The sequence below is a fragment of the Melanerpes formicivorus genome, unplaced genomic scaffold (assembly GCF_026170545.1).
Source record: "Melanerpes formicivorus ecotype bairdi unplaced genomic scaffold, bMelFor1.0.p_v2 SCAF_70, whole genome shotgun sequence".
NCBI lineage: Eukaryota > Metazoa > Chordata > Aves > Piciformes > Picidae > Melanerpes > Melanerpes formicivorus.
The window spans coordinates 1,008,926-1,022,145 of NW_027142422.1; the positions used below are offsets into that span (position 1 = coordinate 1,008,926).

A 13,220-nucleotide genomic window follows, 5' to 3' on the forward strand; every position below is an offset into this window, starting at 1 on the left:
AGCTCAGTTGTGAAAACCCCTGGCCCAGAGCAATCTTTGGGTACAAAGGTAAAGAGTTGGTGATTCTGTGTTCCACTCCCAAAGCTGAAGATCTTTTCTCCAGAGACATGCTTTCAGAAACTAAACAAAGCAGTTATATTTTTCTCTTTTGTGTTCCCAGTTTCCTTTTGGTTTTTCCTTTCCTATCCTTCATACCTCTTGGCTAGAGCCAGTTTTTTCCCTGGATTGATTCTGCACATTGCCTCTGTGTAAAGGATGGATATAAAACTATGAAGGGATAGTTTTCTTTCAAACACTTCTGTGAAAGTGTTGCTTTGAGTTGTCTGAGAGGGTAGGCATTGTGGAAATTACCTGGGTCACCTCCTGGAAACTTCTAACTCATGTATGAAGGAGGCCAATGTGAATGGAGAGCAGTACAAGCCCCTTGAGCCAGGCTGAGCCTGGAGAGCAGCAAAGAGTGGAGGTGTTCCTCAAGCAGAGCCAGCTGAAGCTCAGCCTGGACAGTGCCTGAAGCCAAATCCTCCATCTGTTTGCTTCAACTGGGTGATTTAAACCCTGTACTTGGATGCTGTGGCACAGGCCCTGGCCAAGCTCATGGAGCATTAGCCTGATGGAGTGTAGGGAAGAAGTCTTTAGGTTTGTCAATCTGCTACCCAAGCCTGTCAGATAAGCATGGCCTGAACTTTGAGTGTGTAGCTTAAAATGTGTCTTCACTCCAGTCCTTATTCCTGATGAAGAAAATCAGTTTTAAAGAGAAGATTGTAAGCATAAAATAGTCAGGTTTTGTTCTGCACTGTACTGGAACATGCAGATAGGAACTGCACACTTACATCGATTTAAGCTGGCAGAAGGATAGTTTGGGGGTTTTGGTGGTTGGTTTTGTTGTTGTTGCTTTTGCTCTATCTTGGTGTAGCTTTCTTGGGGGGATTAGATGTGGTAGCATGATAAATATGTCAGAAATCTGGCTTGGCAGTTTTCTGTGGTCACCCCATGGGTTGCTGGTAGTACATACCTAGTGAGGCTCTAGGTGCGACCACCTATAGGAAGATAATTCTGCTGCCTCTTGCCCAAGTGAAGCCTGTTTCTACTGGAACCCTTGTCCAGCTCTCTCCTGGACCTGGAGCCTGATGTGGTATCTGGTAAGTCCACTCCATTTTTTTTTCCTCTCCCTCTCTCACAAGTCTCTATACAGCACTCTCATGTCTGTGTTTTGGCAGTTTTTGGTTTTTAATCCTCAGACTACATAAGAAAACAAGTGTTGGCTGTGTTGTGAAGCCTCATTACTGGAAATAAATGCCTCTAAAATGAGGTGGCTGTGCCTAAAGCTTCCCAGCATCTCTGGGGCCTTTAGTTCACAAATATCCTGGCTTTGTTTTGCTATGAGTTGAAACATAAACAATCATGAGCTCAATCTTATGTCTGCTTCTGAGTTCCACTACATTAAAGGCAAGTGTTCAGATTTTACCCAGATGATTTGATGGACCTTGCTTTCACAGGCCCTTGCTCAGCTTTAAAACCTTGTGAAAAGGCAAGAGGAAGCTTCTCTAGCTTTACATTTCATTTTAAGCTGCAGGAAGCACCTCTGTAGTATTTCCTTGCTTTGGCTTGGAAAGGGAGCTGCCTTGGCCCTGAGCCAGCTGGCAGAGATGGAGCCTGCAGGCCTCCCCATGGAGCTCTGCTCTCGGCAGGTCAGAAGCCTGGTCACGGGCAGTGGAGTTGGGTCCTGGCCAGTTTGGCATGCTGTGTCCCTTTTGGGTAGGCATGCAACAGGCCAAGATCCTGAGCTCCCACAAGCAGGGAGAGAGTCTGTGTGACTCTTGGGACCTGATGCTTCTTTCCAGCTTTAGTTCAGAAGGAAGATGTTTCCATCATGCAGGATGGGATGAGGGGGAATTTGTCTCTCTTTACTAATCCCCCACTGAGTGGAACAGGGCTGAAATCTGCCAAGTTAGCTCTGAGCCCTCCAATTCTCAAACTGGCATTCAAGCTCAGAGCTTTATTAACATCATTATAGTAATTCTCCCCTAGAGTGCGTTCCAGGGCTCCTCGATCTGAGGAGTGCTTTGGCTAAGGAAGACTGCAAAACTGGGCAGTGTTGAGAGCAAGGCCTTTCTGTTGTCATAGTTTTGACTATTTAAATAACTAAATAATCACCCACTATGCTTCTGAAAACTCATCTTATTCCCACCTGCTCCAAAAACCTTCATCCTTGCATGACCAAGGGAAGTCACACAAGTGGGTCCACATGATAGAACAGAATAGAATAAATCAGGTTGGAAGAGACCTTCAAGATCATCGTGTCCAACCTATCATCCAACACCACTCAACCAACTAACCCATGCAACCAGGCACCCTATCAAGTCTCCTCCTGAACACCTCCAGCGATGGTGACTCTGCCACTTCCCTGGGCAGCCCATTCCAATGGGCAATCACTCTGGATGTGCAATGTAATTTGCCTTTAGAGGAAGAACCTCCCAGTTTCTCTTATGCTGACATCCAAAACTCAAGAGTTTGGAAGACTTGAGAGAAAATAATTCCTGTCAGTTGAAACCTGGATAACATCAACATAGTTACTTGGTTCTATGCTCTAGGCCATGGTCCTGGCTTCAAGGACAAAACAGTAAGATGAAGACTGCAGTTTTTGGGAGCCTGATCTCAGTGATCCCAGATAAACCTGGCTGTATCCCCTGGTGTCTTGCATGCTGTGTGGCAAAAGGTATTTCTGCCACACTTCTAGTCATTGTTTTTGTTTTGCTAAATTTAATTTTGAACCATTTTCTGGACAAGGGAACCTTTAAAGCTGCTCTTTCACCTTTGATTTGGGGCAAGTAGGCTGAGTGCTGCTAATACAATATTACTTAAAGGGATTAGGTAACACATTAACAGTTTCAGTCCCCAGTCTCCTGCAGAACCTGGGGATTTTGGAAGTAGAACAACTGCTGCTTTTTCCTGATGAGCTTCAAGAGCTTGTTCTGCATGAATACAGGATACCTCCTCGGTATCTGCATGATGCCAGCAAGCAGCGTGCTGACAGCTCAAATGGTAGAGTGCTTCCACAAAAACTAGGAGTCAGCTGAGGTGCTGGCATGAAAGCCACCTTATGCAGGACTATACTAATGATGATCAAAGAGATCAAATGCTTCAGTTCATGACCATATCTTCTTTTCTCAGAAAAGCCAAGAGAAGCTTCTCAGTCACACAGTGTTCACAATGCCTAATCACTTCTCATAGCTCAAAATGTTAGATCAAGCAGCAAAAATCAGTTCTGACTTTCTGCTTCCACTTCCAACTTGAGGAATTTATGCTTTTTCCACCCCCTTGAATGAAGGTTTGGTCCAGGTATTCGTTGTCTCCATGGTGGTTTTCTTACACTCGTGGTACATAATGCTAACTCCAGTGTTTAAGTACTTCAGCTGAAGCAGTAGGAAGCTGCTTGCTTTACCATGTCCCAGATGTTTGTAGTTTCAGGGCACATTCGTAATAGGGATCTTGGTCTCTATGTTCCTGTGAAACAGCTCTGTGCTTCTCAGATATGGCAGGTTGGAAAGCTTGAAGTTCTGGAGGAGAAGAGGTAATGTATTTGTGGTCAAAGGGTCACAGAGGAAAAACAAGTTGGAGTTCTTCCTTAGGAAGTGTTTGCGAAGAAGATACTTCACATGCAGTCACAAAATGCCAAATAGTTAGTCTCATTACAGAGGCAGATATCTCTGGCTACTCCTTCAGGAGGAATGTTGTCAAGTTCAGAGAGAGGCTAGAATTCAAATTCTCAGGGACATTCATTGTGTTGCACAGCCTACAAAACTGTCTCCAGTGTGTCTTTCAGAAGAGTGCTTGCCTCCAAGCTGGAGAATGGCTTCTCAGCATCTGTTGGCAAATGACACCATTTTTATTTCAGGTGAAGCTTCAGCATTTTTCCCTTCAGCATAGCTTTCCATTGATGCTCTTAGCCTTGGCCTCAGAATCACTGAATCATTGAGGTTGGAAGAGACCTCCAAGATCACCCAGTCTAGCCTATGATGTAACACCACATCAGCTGAACTGTGTCACATCCAATCTTTTCTTAAAGACCTCCAGTGATGGAGACTCCACCACTTTCCTGGGCAGCCCATCCCAGTGCCCAATCAGCCTTTCTGTGAGGAAGTGCTTCCTAATATCCATCCTAAACCTCCCCCAGTGCAGCTTTGTACCATGCCTCTTGTCCTATCACTAGTAGCCTGGGAGAAGAGCCTGACCCCCATCTCACTACAACTTCCTTTCAGATAGTTGTAGAGAGTGATAAGGTCCCCTCTAAGTTTCTTCTTCTCCAGGTTTAACAACCTCAGCTCCCTCAGCCTTTCCTCATATGACTTTCCCTGCAGCCCCCTTGCCAGTCTTGTCACTCTCTTCTGGACCTGTTCCAGCACCACAATATCCTTCCTGAAGTGAGGGGCCCAGAACTGCACACAGTACTTGGCTGAGGCTTCACCAGTGTCATGTGCAGGGGCAGAATTACATCCCCAGTCCTGCTGGTCACACTATTCCTGATACAGGCCAAGATGCCATTGGCCTTACATGCCATGTGGGCACACTGCTGGCTCATGTTCAGCTGGCTGCCAACCAGCACTCCCAGATCCCTCTCAGCCAGGCTGCTCTCCAGCCACTCCTACCCCAGTCTGGAGCACTGCATGGGGTTATTGTTGAATCTCATACCATTGACCCAGGCTGCCCAGGTCCCCCTGCAGCATCCTCCTACCCTCCAGGAGATCCACACTGCCTCCCAACTTGGTGTCATCTGCAAGATTGCTGACAGTTGACTCGATCCCACCATCCAGGTCATTGGTAAAGGTGTTGAATAGAACTGAGCCCAGTACTGATCCCTGGCTGACACTGGTCACCAGACACCAACTGGATGAGGCACCATTCACAACTACTCTCTGTGCTCCCACCTAAAATGCTTCTTTTGGAAGTTAGCTATTTAGAGGAAAGTAATAAAAGGAAGGCCTTGCAGCATCCTGTTGAAGGAAAACAGCTCCTCAAAGCTATGAGCAATTTCAGGCCAGGTCTGCATTTTTCAGATTCTTGGTTTGCCTTATTTGGCCATGCAAAATGGAGTCCAGGGGCTGGGGGGACTTGGCTGGGAGGCCATGGGGCTTTGTTTAGGATGAAAGTCTGTGCTTTTTAGTTTGGAGACACATGGCTAAATATGGACTGTGTTAATAACAAATGAGTCTCTTTTCTGGCACAGTTACAGCTCCCTAGCATCCCTCCAGCTAAAAAGCCAAACTTGCAGCAGCCCTTCAACACTGAGCTTTGGGGCTTTGGCAGTGACTGTATTGGAAGGTCAAGGGGGATGGAGGGATGGGATGTGCCAGTGTTCACAGTGACAAAGCTTGCTTGGCTTTCAGTGAGTAGCTTGTGTACAAGACAGCTAGATTTGCCTGAAACAGCTACTGGAAATGAAACCAGCCAGGAAGGGGATGAGAGTTGAGGGGCTTTTGTGAGCTGACAGAGTCATCTTCGTTGTTCTTTGTATTTTTCCTGGTTTGCTTTGGTTTTGTTTTATTTAACAATTATTCTCTATCTGAAACAAATCAAGGAGACAAACCTTAAGATGGCCAAATAAGGCATATCTCTCTTGGAATAAATATTGACTTGGGATCTGATAATGGCCAAGTGATATAGCTGAGGTGTGTCTTGTAAAATGTAGCTCTTGGGGAAGGAGCAGTAGCAGATGAAAAGCAGCCCTATGCTGGCTGCACACCTTGTTTACCTGTTCCCAAGAGCCCCACCACCTCCCTGGGCAGCACATTCCAATGACGAATGACTCTCTGTGACGAACTTCCTCTTCACCTCCAGCCTAAACTTCCCCTGGCACAGCTTGAGACTGTGTCCTCTTGTTCTGGTGCTGGCTGCCTGGGAGAAGAGACCAACCCCTTCCCAGCTACAACCACCCTTCAGGTAGTTGTAGAGAGCAATGAGGTCTCCCTGGAGCCTCCTCTTCTCCAGGCTAAGCAACCCCAGCTCCCTCAGCCTCTCCTCACAGGGCTGTGCTCAAGGCTTCTCCCCAGCCTTGTTGCCCTTCTCTGGACACCTTCAAGTGTTTCGATGTCCTTCTTAAACTGAGGGCCCCAGAACTGGACACAGCACTCAAGGTGTGGCCTAAGCAGTGCAGAGTCCAGGGGCACAATGACTTCCCTGCTCCTGCTGGCCACACTATTCCTGATGCAGGCCAGGATGCCATTGGCCCTCTTGGCCACCTGGGCACACTGCTGGCTCATGTTTAGGCAGCTGTCAATCAGCACCCCCAGGTCCCTCTCTGTTTGGGAGCTAGGTCCTCATGCTACTTAGAGATTTAGCCCCTCAGAAACAATGTCAGGCCAAAATCCTCATAGGTATTTCTCTGCTCACAAAATACAGGAAAGGAAACTTAACTGCTTAGAGCTTAACTGCTGTTAGGTGGGATTTCAGCTGAATCATGGAGGAAAGGCTGAGAGGCTAGGTCCTAGTGAGACTTTGATTAGCAGGACATTATGTCTCAAGCTCAGTTGGTTCAGAAGTTTCCTATGTAGGTGATGAAAATGTGACTCATCTCAAATGCTTTTTGGGGATGTTGGAAACAAGGCAGCTACAAGAGCTTGCAGGCATGCTGGTGACAAGGTGCCTGTCAGTGCGGCCCCATCGTGAACAGAAGCAGGCGGTGGTCAGTTGCATCGTGGCTGCATCCCTGTCTTGGGATCTGCTCTTGAGAAAGTAACTGTAAGCTCACCACAGTCTCCTCCTGTGTTCATGTGTCACCACTGGGATTGTACCAATGTCATTAGCAGAGCTGGTTGAGTATTTTGAAACCAACCTAATATAATCAAATATTTGAGCATGGCACTTGGGGAAATGGTTTAATGGTCACGGCTCTATTAGGCTGATGGTTGGACTTGATGATCGTAGAGGTCTTTTCCAACCCAAACAATTCTGATTGTGAGAGAAGTGCTGCAAAAAAAGGAATTTACTGAAAAAGAAAAATTCTACATGAAAGAGGAAAATTGTTTCTGGAGAGCTGCTCTGGGGGTTCTTGTTCTCTGTTCAAAAGATTTCTCGTGCCAAGAAGAGAGGAATTTCAAAGTTAAAGACTCTTGCCTTCATAGTTTCTATGTGTATTTGTACTGTGGTGAGATGGAGACCTCATTGCTCTCTACAACTACCTGAAGGGAGGTTGTAGCCAGGAGGGGGTTGGTCACTTCTCACAGGCAACCAGCAGCAGAACAAGAGGACACAGTCTCAAGCTGTGCCAGGGGAAGTTTGGGCTGGAGGTGAGGAGAAAGTTCTTCACTGAGAGAGTCATTGGTCATTGGAATGTGCTGTCTAGGGAGGTGGTGGAGTCACCATCCCTGGAGGTGTTCAAGAGGGGACTGGATGTGGCACTTGGTGCCATGGTCTAGTCATGAGGTCTGTGGTGACAGGTTGGACTTGATGATCTTTGAGGTCTCTTCCAACCTTGGTGATACTGTGTGTGTGTGACAATATTGGTCCCCATAAGTGTGGTGTGGCTTAGTCTTGGCAGACCTTTGAACACGTGAAGTGTTACAAATTCTGTTGGTTGTGTGATGTGAATGACAGCCTCAGTCTTTTGTAAATGGTTTTGAAAGCCATGAGGTGCAGAAAAAAAAGCCAAGAAGCCATCTTTGCTCCACTTTGCATGTCCAAGGCTACCCCATCACACGCCACCAATTTCTATTTCATTTTCTTTTCAGTGCCCAGGTTTGTACCTGAATGTTTGTAGGAGCGAATTACTTCGGTTGGAGCTGCAGGTGGTTCAGAATTATCTCAGGTTATACTTGAGGCTTCTCAGGCTCCACACTAGAACTAGGGACTTTGCCCAGGGAGTTTTGCCAGCGGTGCTGGTTTTGCACCGCTGTTGTGTGATGATGAGCTGATGATTAGAAGGTGACTGCTGAGGACTGATTTCAGTTGGCTGTACAACTGCTGTAACTTTGAAGTGTGTGACCTGCTCAGGAGTCCAGAGGTCTGCCTGCTGAAGTCCAGAGGTCACTGGAGAAGGGGTGAGTGAAGGGCTGAGAACTGAATATAATCCAAGTCCTCTTAAAATGGTAGCTGGTTTACTCCCTGTGGATGGGTACCTAAGGCTGGTGATTTGGACTAGTTCTGCACTCTGTCTAGAGACAAGCTGTCAGATGTTGCTGGGCTGTTTCCTCTTGCACTCAGACACTCAAGGAACTGGATATCTCTGCAGAGATGGGGATGCAGCAGGCTTGGGGCTCTTCACAGGTTCAGGACTCTGAGCAGGAGCCAGTTTATCCCTCTAGCTTGGGCAAAGCATGCCACAGAACTGGACCTGTTCCTGCAGCCCCTGGGTGAGTCTCAGCGAGGTGGTTATCAGATTTGTGCCATACTCATGTTATCACTGCTCATGCTGCCTCTGTTGTGACTCTGAGCACCACCCCCGCTCTCACAGCATGCCGATGGCTTGCCAGGCTCTCTCTGCGCCGGCTGGCTGTGCCCACGTTCTGAGGTACCTCGGGACAAGGCTGGGATTCATGCCTGGAATGCCTGCTGCATACCAGCTAACCCACTCCCACTGCCTGCCTGTTTGGAGGAGGCACTAGCAGACCAGAGGGCTCTCCTGGGCTGTGATAAGTTAATTAGGGGTGGCTTCAATCTTGATGGGATGGAATGTGCCTCCCGTTCAGCATCCATCTGTGCTGAGAAGCTGCCTTTGATGTCTTGTTTCAGGGGTGAGTGGTTGAAGGTGTCTGTGCAAAGCTGAAACTTGCCTGAATGATGGATAACACTGAGGCTTCCTTACTGTCAGTCTGAAGGTACCAGTGCATGCAGAGCATTAGGGCTGGGCACCTGAGCTCCTCAGACACAGGGTTCGAGGGAGCAGCCCTGTAGCCTCCTCAAAGCAGCATTCCCTGTGCAGTTGCATTGCTAATTACAAGGTAGTCATTGTTTATACCCTCGTCTACCCTTCTGTCTTCTGGGATGGATGGGCATAACTCCATCCCCTGAGACAACTGGAGGCAACCTGCCACAGCTAAGAATGGTTGGCTGCACCAGCCAAAGGATGCCATTTGGAAGGGGAGTATCTGAGTTGGGACCCAACACTTGCTCCCTGGATGGTTCTGAGTAGGACAGGGAGGAGCAGCTGATGTGGGAGACTAGTGGGATAAGCCTTAGGGAATGAGATCTCATGTGATGTACAAACCCCCACCTTATTCTGTAATAAAGGGAATATGAACTCCAACTGGGATAGTTAATCTGAAACAACTCCATGGCTAAGTCAGCATTAGATTCGTCAATCAGGGAATAGAGGGGAGTGTTCAAGAAACCATAGAATAGCATGAGTTAGAGTTCTAATCCCTTCTACCAATCCCTCATCCCCTTACTAAGGTTGCTCAAAGCCTCATCCAGCTTAATGATGTGTTCATGACTTGTCCAGGCAACTTGTTCCAGTGTCTCACCACCCTCATGGTAAAGTGCTTCTTCCTAATGCCCAGTATAAATCCACCCTTCTCTAGTTTAAAACCACTGCCTCTTGTCCTGTCACCACCACAGGCCTTTATAAAAAGTCCCTCTCCAGCTGTCCTATAGCTCCCTTCAGGTACTAGAAAGCCACTGTAAGGTCTCCCTGGAGCCTTTTCCAGGCTGAACCCAAACTTCCTCAGCCTGTCTTCATAGGAGAGGTGCTCCAGCCCTCAGATTATCTTTGTGGCTTTTCTCTGGATCCTCTCCATTGGGTCCATGCCCTTCTTGGGGGCTCCAGAACTGGACACAGTACTCCAGATGGGGTCTCAGCAGAGCAGAGGGGCAGAGTCACCTCCCTTGTCCTGGGCACAGTTCTTTTGATGCAGCCCAGGACACAGTTGGCTCTTTGGGCTGCCAGAACATGGTGCCAACATGTTAAGCACCTCAGCAACCAGCACAAGTCCTCCTCTGTGGGGCTGCTCTCAATCCACTCATCAGCCAGCCTGGATCTGTGCTGAAGTGAGAAGGAAGGGAAGCATGCTTTCTCTTTGCAAGCAGTTATGTAGGACTTGTATTATCAGACAGCAGCTGTGCTGATGCAAACACAACAGCTGTCTGCCAGATCAGCTTCAGGGTGAAACTGCAGTGCTGCCAGATCCCAACACACACAGGTATCTGCTGGGAGAGGAATTGCTAATGGCCATGGGGGAGGCCCTTCTCAAATGGAAGGGTTTTCTGGCATTGCAGCTTGAGATGCTTGGGAAAGTTTGGATGAAAAGGGTTGGTGTAGGCTAGAGCTTTATCAAAAGTTAAAATACTTCCTATGAAACCACAGATCCTGAGGAAGGAGGAATGGTTGGGGGGGAATGAAGTGATTAATTTCCTCTGACTTCAGCTGGCTAAGATTGGGATATCTCAATTTGAAATGAGACCTCTACACCTAATCAGTCATATCTTAGGAAGGTGTTATGGTTCATCTGGCTTTGTTAGAGACCGTGCTTAATCCAAGTTGTATCTGGTATGTTGAACTGCATTTAAAGTGAGGAAAAGGCTGAAGACAATGGTTGTCTTTTCTGAAATCAGCAATTTGCTTCAAAAAGATTTTTATTTGCCTTAATTTAAACTAGGATTTTTCCAGCCTCCCATTCTTGTTAAGCCTGGCCTGTTCTTAAATATCAGAAAGGGGGTTTTGAACACAGAAATGAATTCCTGACTGGCTTACCTACAGCCAAGTACTGAATTCAATATCTGCCTAACTGCCACTGGTCTTTCTTTCAGTGATTTCATTGAGGCTGTTAACTGGTAACACTTCAAATGGCATCCCCCTCTCCAGTCACAGTGCCTCACCAAGAGCTTTTTGTGCCATGCAGGAAGAAGGAGCAGACAGAAGAGTCACAATCAGCTCAACATCACTCAGCACCCCCGAGCTTGCATTGGTTTAGGCTCCTAAGACAAAAGCAACACTGAAGCACCTTAGGTAAGCTGTGCAGACTCAAAACCTCTGTTTGTGTTGGTGGTCAGAGAGTCAGGAGCAGCTTTTTGTCTGTGTCACAGTGCTGATGTCTAGGTGTCCAGGGCCCCTCCTCTACCATTGCTAGCTGGTGGATCTGCCTGCTCTGCAGTGTCTTGCAGGGCTGATGGATGTGGTAGTCACAAAAGAGGGAAGGAAGTGTCTGTAAACACTGAAACATCCCCTGCAGGACACCCTGCAAATCCCTGACCTGCCTTCTCTGCCCTTCTGTGGATAAGGACACTTAGAACAGGTTGATGATTATATTAGTGCTACTGCAAGGCACCTGCTGCAGACCTCATAGTGCAGCTCACGCTGGGTGGACCTCTTCTGGGCTTTGCACTGTCCTTCTGCTGGAAGCAGGGGGAGCAGAGGCTTCTCTGCAGCTGTACCTTGGGGTGGCAATGCAAGCAGTTGTGAGAGGTCTTGCTGAGGAAGAGAGGAGTGTGAGCAGGACTCTTTAACAGGTTTATGCAACAGGAGGGAACTTACTTTAATATTAATCACTTTTATGAGCACCCCTTTTGTTTTTGCTTACATCCTTGTTGTCTTTGGAAACATAGGCTGGAGTGTTGGTGGGTTTTCTTATGCCCTAGTGGTCTGGGAGGATACCAGGGTCAGGTGGAAGAACCATGAGGCCAGAAGTTCCAAAATACATTTTTGATGAGGAAATGAAGCATGAGATGGAAAGCTGGAGTGGATTGGAGGAATGCCTGACCAGCATAGCTTGCTGGAGGCTCTCTCTCCCTGGCAGTGAGGCCTACAGCAGATGGGAAAATGGTTATGGACGGAGGGTTAAGCAAAACATGGGGCCTGGGAAAGGGCACATTCTTTGGTGGAGTTTAAGAACTATTTCTTTCTGTCTATTCTTATCTTGCATAAATATTCTACACTGGCACCAGTCTGCAGCCACTTGCAGCCAGTGTTGCATATTTCACATGTACCAGCTTTTTGTAAGTGTGACTTAGAGCTGCTCAGATCTGAGGTTTGGGTTTAAGTCTAAAAAGGGAGGAATGGCTTACAAGCCTTCATCTGAAACGAAGCAGTTTAGTACCCAGTTATTTTTAAACATGTTGTGGCATTGCTAAGTGATGCAAACCAAGCAGGGATTCTCACATTGTACCTAGAAAAGGGAAGGGTTGCACGAAAGAGTCAGATAGCACTGAATCTAAAAGGCTCCACTGGCAGCAGTAAAGAGTGTCAGTGCAAGTGAAACAAAACACAGCACAAACCCCAGCAACCCCCCCATGGCTCCTAAGGATGCAGAGCTGTCTGATCACACCTGCTTTGGTGTCTGTGTGTCTTTCTGATGGAAACTCTTGGCATCTCTTGTCCAACTTCAGGTAAGTGTGGCAGAGGGAGGAAGGTACCCAATGTAACTAAGTTCTGCCAAGGTTTGTGGAGGCAAACTGAAAGGGTGGAGAAGCCATTGCCATCCCCTAGAGAGAGCTCCAAGGGCACCAGAGAACCCATGGAGGGGAAGCCACTGTGGGAGGCTGCTATCTCCCCTTGGGCATCCTCAGCCCTCAGTGCCACTGGAACTGCTTCTAGTAGAACTATGAGTTCCTGTGTAGTAAGAGAGGAGCACAGGCAGTGTTTGAAGTGAGGTAGAGATACCACCAGGCTTTGTAAAAAAGCAATTAAAAATCAAATGGAAGCAATGAAAGCCAATAAAAAGCAAGCAGCCGTGTGTGTAGTCGGTCCATTCCTATCCCTGCTACCTCTTTGGCATCTTTGGCTGATGGCTCAGTGCACCTGCTACCACCACTTTGTCACCTCTCCATTTGGGGCTGAGAGAAGCAGCCAGATAGCTCCAGCCATAGTAGGACAGGCTCTACTCTTTCAGCGTGCTTGTGGGAAATGCTTGCTAGAAGTAACAGTGTTTGGGAACTTGCAAAATCTCTTCTGAAGCCTTGTGGCTCACCTCTGTCAGGGCTGAGTGGGTGCAGCTGATCCTGCCTGGGGGCATGGCTGTGTGTCTGCTCGGTCTTGTGCTTCTGTGATCAATTGGTGTTGTGAGGAGGTGGGGACCGGGGACCCTTCAGTGTGGTGATGCAACGTTCTGGCCAGTGCTTGCTTCTGCTGTTCTTCAACCCCATGCTTCCAGTTCCTGAACTTGGACTCCTTTGTTGCTCTGCCTGCTTGTTGACATAAATTATGCAGCAAGCCCTTTCAAGCAGGGGCTCTGTTTACCTGCCCATTTATCTGGCATCAGTGGGGCTCCAGTTTTGACTGGAGCTTCAAGCATAAA

The 13,220-nt window shown here is 47.6% G+C and overlaps 1 protein-coding gene across 1 annotated transcript in view; it reads left to right on the forward strand.

The window, feature by feature from the left end:
* The window catches only part of PLCXD2 (phosphatidylinositol specific phospholipase C X domain containing 2), a 44,787-nt gene extending 33,851 nt beyond the window's left edge, over positions 1 to 10,936 (forward strand). The window contains exon 4 of the mRNA XM_068163099.1: positions 10,830 to 10,936. Coding sequence (XP_068019200.1) covers positions 10,830 to 10,926 — 97 coding nt within the window. The 3' untranslated portion in view covers positions 10,927 to 10,936. The remainder of the gene's footprint in view (positions 1 to 10,829) is intronic.
* Positions 10,937 to 13,220: the final 2,284 nt, after the last annotated feature.